The following is a 16,560-nucleotide window of genomic DNA, read 5'->3' on the forward strand; positions in this document are numbered from 1 at the left end:
AATGCAAGGGAGCTTAGTTTAAGCAAGATAAAGGTGAAAGTGCTTAGCAAACTATAAAGTCCCATAAAAATACATTCCATTAATTTATGATTTATGAAATACTGTGACCTAGGGATAAATCAGTTTCCTATTTCCTGCCTAAAGTAAAGAGTTGTTGAAGGGCCCACATATGATGGATGTGATGTTTAGCTATTAAGAAGTGATGCTAATAATGATGCTAATAATGGCAATATATTAAAGATAGACTAAAAATATTAAAGATCTTTGATATATCAAAGATAAATATTATTTTAAAAATCCACACCTCCTTTCACATGTCTGTGTTCTTTTTTCCTTCCCTTCTTCTCATTTATAGTACTTTCTATAAGATTTAATACACTGCAATGCCTAAACTTAGAGGGAATATAAGTTGATTGTCAATGAAATGGCAGTGTTTCAAAGAGCTTTTATTTGCCTCTTCATATAAATAAATGTAATTTACAGCTACTTCATTTTGGGATTGCAGAATATGCTTTGGAAATTATTATAAACAGTAAATCTATACAGTGAATTAGGAGCAGGTATTTACCCCATTTTCAGAAGGTAAATCAGCAGCATAAAGGTCTTAAAAATTCTACTAAGGTCAGAAGCAGAACTGAAAACAAAACCAACAAATTCTGACAGCGTTCTAGCTGTCAAAGCCATAATGTCCCTTTTGTGTCACTCTGTTCTTTTTTTTTTTCAGTACGAACACTCATCTCAAGCAACCTCCGTGATCAGGTGATGCATATAATGGAAAAACCCTCTTTGGAAGTCTTGCCAAGTATGGGCTATACTAAAAGGAATGGAATCTGATAAGAAATACCCAATTATAAACTCATTCATGCTTAATAAAGCCCATCAACTAACAATGGGAAGGAGATAATTTTAAAGGCAAAATAATTCATAAATATGAAACTATTGAGGGGCCAGGGACCATGGATTCCACCTTCAAAACAATGACCCATCAGTCCACTAGAAAAGGCAAGACTCCAGCTATATATGTTGGTCCTGCAAATTTATAACCCTTCTAACTTGAGCATTCTACGAAAAATATTTTCAAACTTTAAGATACTACTTTCAATTTCCAACATGGTTTTCTGTGTCCTGGTATATTCTTACGATCTGTCATTTCACAAAGTACAACCCAGTTATGAAATAACAGCTCTGATGCACGTGTGTGTGTGTGGGTGTTCACACTGCCCCTTTGAATTAGATAAGAGCTTCATAAAAGAATGCGGGGTATAAGTTTGTTTTCAACTGAACAAAATTCTTCCCATTTTCTCAATTAGAAAGCCATCATCTTAGTTGCCAGAGAGAAGAAACACAAGTTTGCACGTGAGACAATCTTTAGAAACGCCAGTGCAAAGACAGGGTGCATTTCTTAGGGATAAAATTAACATGTTTAGGAACAATGAAAATTAGTTTTTAGATCAAGACAAAAAATATATAAAACCTGTGCTTTCCAAGGCTACCTTAGGGTGCAATATGTTTCCCCCATTCCTTGAATTTGAGAGCTGTATTCCGAGGACTAAATATTATTTCTCAGAATGACTCCCAAAGGAATGTGGGGATACCGGTTATACCACATCAGGAAGTTGGCTCTTTATGCACATTGTTTAGCAGCCAGAAAGGATGCCAGAGAAAGCAGCCCAGATTCCTTTTATGGTGTGATAACAATTTGTTCAAGACACTTCCTTCTTCTTTACAGGCAATGTCTCATAATCCACTCCTAGTAGGATGGGAGAGAGAGGGGCTTCTAATGAGTAAACCAGACCTGGCTCGGTATGTTTCACCTTCAGAAAGTAAAACCATTCACCAAGAGTTCTGGAAGCAATACGGTCAGATGCTGCACAGAACTTTCATTTTTGGCAGTCTCGATTCCTTCTGAACCTCTCTAAGATGAAGCTTCTAAACTAAGGTCCCAACTCCTAAGACCCCTAATAATGAATCTGCAAATGATTCACCTCTATTGTTGCCAAGAGTTTGGCTACTCTGGGTTATTTTACTTTCCTTAAGGTACATTTTCTTCATGAGCCTCATCAACAACAACCTCTTCAACAACTTAAAAATAGATCTTAAACTTTGTGAAGCTTTCCTGTGTAACTCAGGTTCAAAGTGTTTGTTCCCATATAGGAAAAAGTCTTGCTTAATTGTTTTTATTGTCCTTGGACATGTTTCTTGGATCAAAACACTTTATAACAGGAAAAGACACAGTGGCACATATACTAAACTAACATAACCTTTTGTTGTGAACACCAAGAAGCAAAGATTAAAAGCCCAGATCCTTCAAACACAGGCTATGTAAACAGCAATAAATTAACATTTTTCCACAAATCTGACATTTCTATCATGCGAGAAAATGTAGAAAACATTTAAATGCTTTTAACTGCATTTCACAGTAAAGATTTTTTTCTTGGGCTAATTCAACCCATTTATTTCTAAGACAGGAATGGGGTTGCTAGCACCAAACAGCCCTTTGACATTTCAAGATAACCTCTCCAAGTAATCCTGTCAGTTAAGAAACCAGGTAGCAGTAATATATGATGACAATCACCACCATCACTGCCACCACCACCAACACCATTGTCAGCACCATCATCACCACCACCATCGCCATCATGACAACCACCACCACCACCAATACCACCACCACTAACACCATCACCACCACTGGCACCATCACCATCAGCACCACCACCACTGCCACCATCACCATCATCACCACCACTGCCATCACCATCACCACTATCACCACCATGAACACCAATACCATTGCCAACACCACCACCACCATCGCCATCGCCACCACCACTGACAACACCAACACCAACGCCAACACCATCCCCACCATCCCCACTGCCATCACCACCACCACCATTCCCATCCCCACCATCACCATTGTCACTACCACCACCAGCACTTTAATGCTTGTCCTGCATTGCAATTTTATGTTTATATATTTATACCCATAAAGTAAATCTGATAGGATGTACTAAAAAGAATAATACACACACACACACACACAACACACACACACACACACACACAGAGTACCTGGCTTTCAAACAGTTTAGAGGATACGCACACATTTTTCGTATATCCTTATACAATGCTTCCAGGAAGTAAGAGACAGAGACATACATTTTTCTCCATTTAGTTATCAAACTCCCTCAAAGAGTACATGATTCAATACAACAGAATAGGTCTTTTTTTTTTTTTTAATCATCATTTTATTGAGATATATTCACATACCACGCAGTCATACAAAACAAATTGTACTTTCGATTGTTTACAGTACCATTACATAGTTGTACATTCATCACCTAAATCAATCCCTGACACCTTCATTAGCACACACACAAAAATAACAAGAATAATAATTAGAGTGAAAAAGAGCAATTGAAGTAAAAAAGAACACTGGGTACCTTTGTCTGTTTGTTTCCTTCCCCTACTTTTCTACACATCCATCCATAAACTAGACAAAGTGGAGTTTGGTCCTTATGGCACAGAATAGGTCTTAAATGTGGTAATATTAAAAGTAGGAATAAGAGCAAAGGAAAACAAAACAAAATAAAAATGACTGATATAAATGGTAGAAAAGAGACAGCAAGCCAAAATTCAACAATTACAGACAGAAATCAAAGTTTAAACACGTGGTGCCTAGTGCTCCACCTTTGTTTCTTTCTCCCTTCCATTACCTAGGATTTCATCACAAAACTGTTTACGCATTTCAACCATCACCAATTTCAATGACTTCTCTTTGTTCTTGCCTTAAAGAATCCCAAAATCCATTTTCAAAAATATTCTTTCTACTCATCTAAAGATAGAAATATGATTCTACTTTCAAGTAGACTCAATGTGAAAGTCATCACACCAAAAGCAATTTTATTCATCCTTTAAAAATATAATATAAATTTTAAGATTAGATTATCCAGTGTTTGCAAAACTGTATAATTTATATTATCTTAAAAGAAATATGTCATCTATATAAAAAATTTCTCAGTGCATATGGGCTTAATGTAACAATGCAAATTAAATCTATTGTACTTGTTGCATGCAAGACTACCAGGGGTGAAAAACGCATAGTCAAACGGAGTATGTAAACCAAAGTAAACAGACCAACTGGACAAGTTCTTGAATAGCCACTCTTTGTGGACTGGGATTAGAGAGGGCAGATCCTTGAGGAGCTATTTAACCGAAATTTACAGACACTACTATGTGCTCTACCAGGCAATTCCAAAATTCAAACTGGTCAGATGAACGAGAAACCTGCAGAAGTGAAGTTTCAATATATGAGCCTCCAGTTTTATCCTACAGTAACCTATATCTTATTAACCAAAAAGAAGATAAGGCCATTTAAAAAATGCCTAGATTTTTTCAACCCCCAGAAAGAAGACATGCAATCCTATGGAAACACAATGGAGACCCCTTTTTAGTTGCAAAGAAAGCAGGGGAAGGCCCACAATTCTCAGTGGCTGACTAAAAACCCCCAAATAACTGACATTTATTATCTACTTTAAGTTGCTGCAATACCTGGTCCCTTGCGAATTTTGACCTTGAATGTTCAGTGTATTTGTTATACAGCACATGCCTTGCTAATAAGCTCCTACCCTTTGCATACCAATATGATGCAACTGACAGGAGTAAAGGCTACACTCGTGCTTGAACTTTGGAACCTTGTTTTTACAGTAGAGAAAGATTTGATCAAACAGCTCTTCTCTCTCTCCTGACATTCCATATGTGAGTCAAGGATTCAGGGGACAGGGCACCAAAAACTGGCCAGAGCAACTGGCAGTCACACAGTTACATAAAAACCAAGGTCTTAAAAGAACTGATTTTCTTAACATCAGGCCTATGTGGGGTATTAATGTGTTACTTGTGTTGTGCATAGTCAGAGGGTCAATGAAGACCACTGAACCAACCACAGGAAGCACTGACCTAAGTTAATGAGCTACAAAGATGGTAAACTTTCTGTCTGGCTGCAGTTGCTCAGTGCTCCTTTTTAACTTTCTCAGGTGGCTTAAAGTGAACAAGCTTCTACTGGGGAGCAAAATCCAATGGAACCAATAACTCCCAAGGACCAGCAAGGTTTTTTTTTTTCCTTGCCCCTGACTTGTCCCAACCCCCTAATTCTTTCATTTCCTTTACTCTTTCTCCTACAAGGTCCACATCAATACTCAAAGACAACATACCAACAACTTTACCAGCCCCAAATGGACAAAGAGTATAAAAGATGCAATATAAATCATTAACAAAAAACCCAAACACCTTGTCATATTGACATCTGGGGAAATCTAGCCCCAAGAATAACATGAACAGTACTACAAATGTATGACAAAAAATACTTCTTAAACGATCTTTACGTGATTTACTTCAAAGGGTATCCGGAATTGCAAAGGGGAAAAGAAAACTAACGGAAATGAAAACATCATTATTTTGCATTTTTTCCACCAAATACGAATACAGTTTTTATAGTTCACCTACCTCAAGTTCAGGTAAGTCAGCATCTGCAGATTAACGATGGCTTCAGGAACGACTCTGATACAATTGTGATACAGATTAAGAATTTCCAGTGATACAAAATGGCACAATTCCATTGGAACTTCAGCCAGTCTGTTTTTAGATAAGTCTATAAGAAAAAGAATATCTTGTTACCGAATCTTCCAAGTTTCAGTACAATCTTCTTAACTACCAATATTTTTTCTTCAACTATTTTCTAAATAAACATTATAATCTAAATTTAGACCAACATTATCAGTTTTTTGCCCTTTGATTAGTACAAGGCTAGGATTTCCATTTCCTAGCATGTTAGCCAAATCTAAGGATGCTTAGAATATGGAAAAACAGAACCACTGCTCAGTTTTAGCTCTCTATAGCAATTTGTAAATCTAACCACTAGAAGGGGAACTGAACCAATATTTACATTTTGCTTTGCCTGGAAATTATTGCAAACTCTTTCTCCCCTAGACAAATATGTGAAACTGTATCTTTTAATATATCTGAATAAATATATTTACCATGATTATTTAATTCACTTTTGTATTCATAACATATGTTGTCTCTCCAACCAGGATATAATCTCTTTTGGATTCTGCATCTTCCTCAAATGAACATGTGGTAGACATTAAACACATGTTTTACTCAGCTATGAATTACTGAGTCTCTATAATGTGTGAGCCTGAGATAAATTGTGTCTGTTTGTCTACTAAGCCCCACACTGTCTGATCCACCTCCAGCCTTCCAGTGATACAACTGGACCAAGTATAGCAAAGACAAGGTTTGTTTATGATGGTATTTAACAGAGCAATGCCAACATAGAGAGTTGCTTATGGCATCACCACCCTACAATAAAAAATATGGGGTAATCCTCAACAGTAAATCTGGGAATGGTAGACCTGCCTGCTAAATATCATAAAACACCGACTATAAGGAAAGAGCCACTACTTTTGAAAATGGCTCAAAAACAACAGATCATTTCACCCTTTAGCAGGAGGGACTTAATCATTATGAATTGAAGATGGTCAGTAAATAATAAATAATACTTAAGGAACCATTCTCTGACAAAAAAAAAAAAAAAAAGAAAGAAAATTTCAGCAAGTCCACACATAGATGAAACAGAAGTTGTTAAAGAGCTACTCTCTCTGTCTGTCTCTCCAATAAGTCAATAAACACATAAATGAATAAAATCAGGCCCAGATGACTTCACAGGGGAAATTGTAATAAACTTTGAAGGGATAATTCTGATAATATTTAAGCTATTCCAAAACATGAAAAAGGAAGCAAGTTTTCATATTCTTATTTTAAAAAGTACTGAAACCATCACCCAACAAAGAAGGTATGCCAAAGAGAAACTATAAATGAATCTCATTTCTAAACAGTGATAACATTCCTGAAATTAAAAAATATATTATCAAACAGAATTGAGCAGAACACAAAAATATTAACATATGGTGAAATGGGGTTTATTCTAGGAATATAAGGATCTTACATCATTAAAACAATGCCTCATATAAACAGATCCAAAGTGAAACAGCATATGTTTCATCTCCATGGATACTTAAAAGGCATTTGATAAAACACCATATTTATCCTTTTTTAAAAAACAGCTTTATTGAGATATTCTTTTATACCTTAAAATTTACCCATTTGAGTGCAAATGGGTAAATGATCTCTTCTAACTTTACCAAGTGTGCAACCACCATTGCCATAAATCAGGTTTAGAACATGAACATTCATTCTTTTATTGTTATTATTAGAGAAATTGTAGGTTTACAGAAAAATCATGCAGAAAAACGTTTCCATGTATCTTACCTATTATTAACACCTGGCACAGCATGATACATTTGTTACAACTGAGGAAAGAATATTATTATAATTACACTATTAACTGTGACCCATGGTTTACATTAGGGTTTCCTGATTGGGTCGCACAGTCCTATGGGTTTTTTATTTTAAAGTTTTTATTATTCTAGTAACATATATACAATCTATAATGGCCCCTTAGCCACATCGCATGTGTCCTTAATACAATTGCTTAATAAAAGGAGAATGGTTAGATATTTCCTTACATAGTTTTAATATGTAATAATAAATATATATGCATAAATTTATGTGTATACACACACAGAGACACATGCTCATATATGAGTGAGAAAGAAAGAGAGAGAGAATGCTTTTGTTTACTGCTAAATCATGAACAACCACAAATGCCACCTGTCAAGTCAGGACAAGGGAGCAGCAACTAATGTTTCCAGGGCCACTTTATCAGCCAACGATGTGAAATGACGAAATGAAGGACCAAATTAGGAAAGGAGAAGACAGAATTATCATCCTTCACAGATCGGATGATTATTTTCCTGGAAAACCCAAGAATATCAACAGTAAAACTACTACAAAGGACATAAGAATTTAAGAAAGACAGAAGGTAGAAAATTAATATACTGAAACAAGAGCCTTCTCACACACACACCTACAAACTAGCAGAAAGGTACAACAGAAGAGACCTAATTTATGATCACAGTAAAAGGGTAAAACGTCTAGAAAATCTTCAGAAATATGCAAAGTTGTCATCCATATGACAACATGGATGAACCTTGAAGACATAATGCTGAGTGAAATAAGCCAGACACAAAAGGAGAGATATTGCATGTTACCACTAATGTTAACTCTGTGAAAAATGTAAAATAAGTATCTTATATTGTAGAATATAGGGGATCTAGAGATAGACAGCAGCTAGTGAAGAGGGAACGATAATCTAACAAGAACGGACAAGATACTGAGGCTGATCTTAATGATATGGGAATGTTCAAGTGTGACGATGGTTCATTAATTTTCTTTTGGTATGGAAGGAGCATACTGGAAGGAATGAAGTTATTTCAGGATATTTGTTTTTACCATTGCTTTGCTTCGTTTTGTCTAGAAATGTTTTCTTACCTGATAAAGAAAGAAATTTGAAAAAAAAAATATGCAAAGCTTATATGAATAAAACATAAAAATACTAGTAAATAACACAAAAGAAAAGTTGAACCAATGAAAAGGTGTTCCATGATTTTAAATAGGCAGACTCAACATCAAAAGGTGCCAATTCTCTCTTACATATACCTATATAATTCAATGCACTCCCATCTGAAAATAACCTTCAAAAATAGTGAGGTATTTCTTAAAAAAGGAAGAGCTACGAGAGATTAGCTCTCCCGGACATTAAAAAGCACATCACAAGGCAGTGTGGTGCCCATGCATGGAGAGATAACAAGGTTACAGGAACAAATTACAGAGATGGGAAGTAGATCAAAGAGAAATGCACATGATAATCAAGTAGGCAATAAACATGGCATTTCTATCAGTAGGGAAAAGACGTATAGGTCAGTAAACAGTTTGAGAAAACTGGATGGCTATGTCAAAACAAACAGGCAAAAGGATGCCTTTCCACCTCACAGTTTTTATTTCAATAAATTCTAGATGAATCAAATGATCAATTGTGGCAAATGAAGCCATAACAGCAGTAGAAGAACACATGGGAAATCTGTGTGAATGATCTTACAAAGGCATAAAGCAAGGTTGATAAATTTGATTCATAAAGACAAAGTGTAAGGCCTGCTGAAAAAAACAAAAACTCCACCATATACGCTTCAAATGACACTCAAGGAATGGGAAGGTGGTGGAGTGGCAGGTAAAGTCCAACAATTCATAAACTCAGTAGGCTAATTTTTATACTTATAAAGAGCTTCTATAATCAATAACAATAAGCCTGAAAACTAACTACCAAAAAATAAATAAATAGAGGAAAAACGATTTGAACAGACAGCTCACAGAAAGAAATGCACATGGCTCGGCATATGAAAACATGATCAAATTTACTCAAGTTACAATGACATGGAATGGCACTTTTCACCTATTAGCCTTTAAATATCAAAAAGTTTGATACACATATCGCAGTGCTGCAGACATGGTGACGTAAACAAAGAACATTTTGGTCATGACTATCACGATTGCAAATGTATACACGCTTTGACCTAGCAAGCTTTTTTATTGACATATATACTCGTATCTGTGCAAATGGCATATTTTTCAGCACTATTTGAAATAGCAAAAGACAGAAAGGAATCTAAATATCTATCAATACAGGGCTGTTTGAATATTAATGTTATTGATAAATATTATAAATCATATTAATAAATGAAATCAATAAATATCAATATAATACTCATTCTGTTTCATGTAATGGAATTTAATAGTTAGCAGAATATCCCAAATGAAATATTGACACTGCAGCCATTAAAATAAATGAGGAGGCTCTACATGTTCTGATATGGAACAATCTCCCAGATACATTGCAAATATATATATACATGTGTGTGTGTGTGTGTATGCACCAATTACAGAACAGTGCATATAGTATTTGTTTTTAAGGAATATTTTCATATAAATGTTTAACTATAGACAGAGTATCTCCAAAGGCCTATACAAGGAATTGGTGGTGGAAGTGTTTGTTTCTGGAGGGTATCTCTGACTAGGAGGACAGGAGTGGGAAGGAGGTTGCCCACTCTAGATCCTCCTGTACCTTTATAAGTTCAAATGAACTGCCTGTTTGATTTTATATATACATATAATATTATACATATACTATATATACACTATTTATAGTATATATACACACACACATACACATTAACATGTGTGTATATACATATATACACATTTTTTCTTTAACAAAGACCCCTTCCATTAACATTTCTACTCTTTCTCTACACAGGAATTTCATTTCATTTGGAAAAAGTTAAGATGCCAGGGCAAACTGTGACAGATCATGTATTAAATCAAGGGAAATAAGGAGGCAAGCTTCCTTTTGTGAAGGCTCAAAACCTAAATAGAAAAAAAAAAAAAAAAAAAAAAATCCAGAAATCTCATCAGTTCTTTCTTCCTGAAACTCTACTATAGATGATGATCTTTACGTGCTGTTACATGTAACATGTTCTGGAAATTTGCCCAGAAAAATTTCAGGTGGTTATCTTCAGATTCAGCTCTAAGAAAATTCTACCAATGTTCCAATTTATACTCAAAACTTTACCTTTCGTAAGAAATACTAGAACTTTATTACTCATTTAAATGCAAAAGACATAGAACGCATATGGGAAGAATGTTTCAATAACTATTTTAAGCAATGACAATGTTTTCATTGGTTTTAGTGTCACTAATACTATTTTAAGTTAGTTTTTTAATTTATGTTCTAATTTCTTTCTCCTACCATTACATTTTCCACGAAATTGAAAGCAGAGGACTTTTAATAATAGAATAAAGATTCTACAATGAAATGACCAATTCTTTAAATGTTATGTGCCAATATTTATTATATGTGGACTTGTATTTTATAACATGATGTTTAACTGCCTCTACTGATATGATGAAACAGAGTACTTGTATTCTGAATGCTTTTGTGTAAAATACTTGAATTTTGAATACTTTTTACTTATTCACTGAAATCTTAGATCTGAAAAGAATGTTAGAACACATTCAGTTGCATAAACTCCCATTTTACCTGTTAGGAAAACAGAAACCTAGAAAATTGAGTAACTTTCTCGAGTATCTCAGGTGGTTATAGATTTAGAACTGGTCTGTTGTCTCTTAGGTTGGAGTGCTTTCTATCATTATTTTGACATCCTGTTATCTCTAAAGGCTTTGTAGTTATTTAACAATATTCCTAAAATCAACCAACCAACCAAAAAAACTTCCAATAATAAAAAGCTAATATTCATTTCTGGGCTAAACTTTATTTTACTAACAACTTACCAAAAAGAAGAGAAGAGATGAGAGGAAAAGGAACCAAGTATTAACTTTTTCTTCATTTAAGTGGCATCTGCTCTCTCCTCTTTAATCTTTCTATTAATTGTGCTATTCTGTATGTGCTTTTTCAGGAATCTTTTTTGAAAGACATGAGGCTGTACATTACAAATCAAGCCGATCAGCAATGGTCCCCTGCCTTGCTAGCCAAATGAAGAGACCAGGCTCATCGAATTAGCAAGAACTTCCTAGGCAATATGCTCTCTGCAACCCTTGGTTTTTGTTACAGTTTCGATAGTAAACAAGGAGAAACTGTATTATGAAACCTACACATAGCTTAGCCTCTTTTGATGTCTGTAAAAAACATCAGTTTTCCTAGATCAGCACTGTTCAAATGAAACATAACACCAAACACCAGAAAGATCAAAACTGGTCTTTTTTCTTTGTTTAGGTTAGTTACACAGACACTGATTATTTTTGTATTCATCAACATACACGAAGCATCTGTTGCCTGTAGAAATAAACCTACAATTGAGGAGTTAATGATTTGAAAGGTGAGAGGAGCAAACCCAGAATTAACCATAAAGGATGATATGCTAATTGTGCCAAAAAAAAAAAAAAAAAAAAAAAAGGTGCAAATAAAGAGCTGAGGATTCAGTGGAAGGGAGATGAAATCTAATTAGATAAATTATCAATGACAACCTTTACCCTTCATTGGGAAACTTCCAGGGCACCAGATAGACCCCACAGCTGGAGCTTTGCATCTGGCAGTACTACACTAATCTCAAGATGAGGAAATCAAGGCTCAGAAAGCTTATGCCAAAGCTGTACAGTAAGTATTTGAATTTCAACCTAAGTATGCATAACTCTACAGGCTGAGCTCCTCACACAAAACCGCTCTTCTCCATGGAATAATGCCCAGTGAACACTCTGTGCCCTGCAGCTATATTATTAGAAAAATGTAGAAATTAAATCTTTACTGCCTTTTTATTTGTCCAAAATTCAACCAAAACAGTTAACATGGTCTGTGGTATGAACGCAGAGGATGAGAACATTATAAACACCTTGCATGAAAAGGAAAACACTAAAAACAAGGTCAGCTGATTGTCATAACTCTGGAATGGGTTGCAGGAAGCTTGCTAAGTAGAAACCCTGGGCCTTGCAAATCACACAAGCACTCGGTTATCTGAATGGTTTCGAACACGACTTATTTTTTCTACCTGCCTCTGAGGAATTAATTCTTAACTTTCTTACTGGAAGAGGGAAAAGGGGTGCAAAAAAATGGGCAAGTTTGCTTTCTACGGTTCACTTAAACTAATGTAGAAATTATCTCTTATCTTTGGGCACACACTGACCCACGGTGGGAAGGAAGCCCAGAGGGGAAAGAGAAGTCTGACTTCAAAGGTTTTTACTTTGATAATCCTGAGTGGATGAGCCATATAGCTGGCAAAACAGAAACGCAGTGTCCCCACCAAGGAGGGAGAAAGGAACTTTCCCCAACTTGGGAAAGACTGGACGAGTAAGTGCTCACAGAGAATATACAAAATGTTAATTAAGAAGACAGTTAGTAGTTTTATTTTGAAGGACAACCCAAACCAGGGTGGGACAGTTGGGGTAGGGGTTAGGTCTGAGTGACAGAAGGACAAGTAAACTTTTAAAACCTAGAGATACACTGTACCAATGCTAGAGATCAATAATGGGAGGATAAGGGGTACAGGATATTTGGGGTTTTCTTTATTTTTCTTTTTTTCTTTCCTTTTCTTTCTTTTTTTTTCTTCTTCCTAGAACAATGAAAATGTTCAAAAACTGATTGCAGTGATGAATGCACAACTATGTGATGATACTGTGAGCCACTGATAGTATATTTTGGATGGATTGTATAGTGTGTGAATATATCTCAATAAAATTGCATTAAAGGAAAACAAAGCTAGAGATAAATCTGCACAAAGAATGTTTTAATTGTTGTCATTTTTGTTGATTGCTCTGATTCTGTTATCATACTTAGAGGTTTCAGCAAATCAGAATATGAGTTATTTTCCTAAATAAATTTGTCTACGTTTTCTTGACACAATGGAATTATTTGGAAAGTTTTTAAAAATCCTGATGCCTGGGGATCAGGCCGGAAATTTTAGGGTGTGACGCATATTAGGTTTCTTTAGATGCCCAGATGATTCTAACGTGCCAGTAAAAGAACCACAATTCTAGGGAAAATGCAGGAAAACCTAAACCAAGCCTAACCAACAGGTAGCGCTCTCCTAGGGGCAGGTGGTGGTGCCCCAGAGGGGTCTGGTTTGGCCACCAGCTAGTACCTTACCCCAGATCCTAATTTGGGAAAGGAAATCTCACCCAATCCGGAGTTAACTACTTCTAAACTAGATTCTTACACTCAGTTTTTACGCAATTAGTCTTTGATACAATCACAACAACAAAAAATCCCACCTGTGAAGGAGTTTTGTCTATTCTGTATCGACCATGATCATTGAAAACTAGTCTTTTTTTCTAATTTAACCCTCATCACAGCCTGGTGAGGGAAGTTGTGCCAGTTGGATGTATTATGTCCCCCAAAACGCCACATTCTTTGATGTAATTTTGTGGGGGCAGATGTATCAGTGTTGATTAGGTTGGAACCTATTGGTTCAGTGTTTCCATGGAGATGTGACCCACCCAACTGTAGGTGATGACTCTGATTAGATTATTTCCATGGAGGTGTGGCCCCATCCATTCAGTGTGGGCCTTGCTTAGTTCACTGGAGCCCTATAATAGCTCAGACAGAAGGAGCTCAGAGCAGCTGTGGCTGAGAGACACATTTTGAAGATGGCCATTGGAAGCTGACACTGACATTTTGGAGAACACCATTTTGAAACACAACCTGGGAGCAAGCGGACACCAGCCATGTGCCTTCCAAGCTAACAGGTTTTTGGATGCCATTGGCCATCCTCCAGTGAAGGTACCCTATTGTTGATGCCCTACCTTGGACACTGTTCTAGTTTGCTAATGCTGCAGAATGCAAAACACCAGAGATGGATAGGCTTTTATAAAACGGGGGTTTATTTCGCTACACAGTTACAGTCTTAAGGCCACAAAGCATCCAAGGTAACACATCAGCAATCGGGTACCTTTACCGGAGGATGGCCAATGACATCCGGAGAACCTCTACTAGCTGGGAAGGCAGCTGGCGTCTGCTCCAAAGCTCTGGCCTCAAAATGGCTTTCTCCCAGGATGTTCCTCTCTAGCAAGCTTGCTCCTCTTCAAAACATCACTCCCAGCTGCACTCAGTTTCCTCTCTGAGTCAGCTCATTTATATAGCTCCACTGATCAAGGCCCACCCCGAATGGGCGGGGCCATGCCTCCATGGGAACATCTCATCAAAATCATCACCCACAGCTGGGTGGGGCATATTCCAAGCAAATCTAACCAGTACCAAAACATCTGCCCCACAGACTACAAAGACAATGGCATTTGGGGGACACAATACACTCAAACCGGCACAGACACTTCATAGCCTTAAGACTGCAACTTTGTAACCAAATAAACCCCCTTTATAAAAGCCAATCCATTTCTGGTATTTTGCTTAAGGGCAGCATTAGCAAACCAGAACAGAGGGGCTCTTACTATCCCCTGTTCAGTGAGGACACCAGGTCCAGAGAGGGTAGTTAACTTGCCTGGGGACACAGAGCCAGTAAGTGGCAGAGTCAAGAACTGACCCAAATTGGTGTGACACCAAAGCCCTTCTCTGAACCCCTGTGGATTCTGCCTTGCAGACCCCACAGAGAGCAGATCAGTTGTCCAGGTGGGTATGTCCTGGTAAAAATGATGTTGACTGACCCATTTCAGGTGTCTCGTCCTAGGGGCATTAAAAGATCCCAGAGCTCTGTACTGAAAGTCACTGACCTCTGACCGGGTCCCTGATAGTCTCTCAAGAAGAGCACGTGTCGTCGGTGCCTTCACAGCCCCACACTGCATCCCGTCCTTACTGGCTGGAACCCCGCCTTGGGGTCTAGGGCTCCCATGGGAGCCAGTGCAACTGTGTGTCAATACACCTGGGCAGCAAACCGGAACCGCAGAACCACGTCCCCCAGTGGTGGTCTCTTAATTGCAGCACTCACAGGAGAGCCAGGCAGCCAGAAACAAAACAATAAGTTTGGCCACTGCCAAAACAAGCTTTTGCAAATCCCTAAAATAAAGTAGCCAAATGAATTAAAAATAAGCTGGGTAGGGCAGAAAAACAGTCAATGGAATCTCGCATGCAGCCAGCCCCAGTGGAGGCACGCCAGCGTTTTTGTATAAAAAAGGAAAGTGGGGTCTCCAGTGGAGCGGGAGGAGGTCCTCTCTCCAGCAAAAACATCCTGAGTGATCAGCAACCCGCAGCCCTGAAGCAGAAGCGCTGACAGACCTGTACAGCTGGGAACCTCATTTGGAATGTTTTGCTTTGTGATCAGAAGAAACAAAAAACTAATTTTGGAAGTCAAAATCATGCCCGGTGCCAGCAAGCCCAAAAGATAAACATGTTATCATGGAAATTTAATTTTAGACTATGAGCATTAATCTGGATGACTTGATAATTGGGTGAAATGTGGATCCTTCACCTGTAAAACTAAACCCCTGGCCCACCCACAACTGCATGGGCCCTGCTATTTTCCTAATATTAAGGAGGGCTGCTCTGTATCCAGCACCCCACCCTAGTCCCATCCTCTTCCTTGGTCCCTCCTGGGACCCCTGCCAGGGTTTAGACACAGCCTTTAGGTAGAGGGATGATTTGGGAACACAGCCCAGAAACTCAATGGTCTAACAAGTGCTGTCCAACCGGTGGGCAGGGACCCTCAGGGCACGTTCCCAGCTCCCAGGTCATCCCTGCAGCCCAGGTTATCTGAGTTTGGGGCTTTGGGTTCTCCTTTCTCCTGTACCTTCTGTGCACCTCTCTGCTCTCCAGGCAATCCATATCCCTTTCCACCAAGGCAAGATGACCTCCAGGAGAACCTCTTTCAATCCATCCTGAACTTCCTCCAGCTTCTCCATCATGTCCCTTGTGTCTGCCTGCCCCTCACTTTCCACTCTTCTCTGCACACATGCATCCCACCCAGCAGCCTGATTCAGGGCACTTCCAGGATGCCTGGCACCTGCAGAGATGCACTCGTGGAAGGGGGTTTGCTCAAGGCAACGGGACTGAGCTATGGGCTGACTGAACTTGACTCGGGCAGAAGCAATCATCAAACTCCTAAAAGTTTTGAGTGTCAATCAAGCTCTCAGCCTGCATCACTAGAT

At 37.9% G+C, this 16,560-nt stretch overlaps 1 protein-coding gene across 4 annotated transcripts in view; it reads right to left on the reverse strand.

Moving 5' to 3' along the window:
- LRCH1 (leucine rich repeats and calponin homology domain containing 1) overlaps window positions 1–16,560 on the reverse strand; it is a 192,914-nt gene that overhangs the window by 96,464 nt on the left and 79,890 nt on the right. For all 4 annotated transcript variants that reach the window (XM_037800323.1, XM_037800324.1, XM_037800325.1 and 1 more), the window contains exon 2: window positions 5,506–5,650. In XM_037800323.1, the coding sequence (XP_037656251.1) occupies window positions 5,506–5,650 (145 nt within the window). The remainder of the gene's footprint in view (window positions 1–5,505; window positions 5,651–16,560) is intronic.

This window comes from Choloepus didactylus, chromosome 12, assembly GCF_015220235.1.
Source record: "Choloepus didactylus isolate mChoDid1 chromosome 12, mChoDid1.pri, whole genome shotgun sequence".
Taxonomy (NCBI): domain Eukaryota; kingdom Metazoa; phylum Chordata; class Mammalia; order Pilosa; family Megalonychidae; genus Choloepus; species Choloepus didactylus.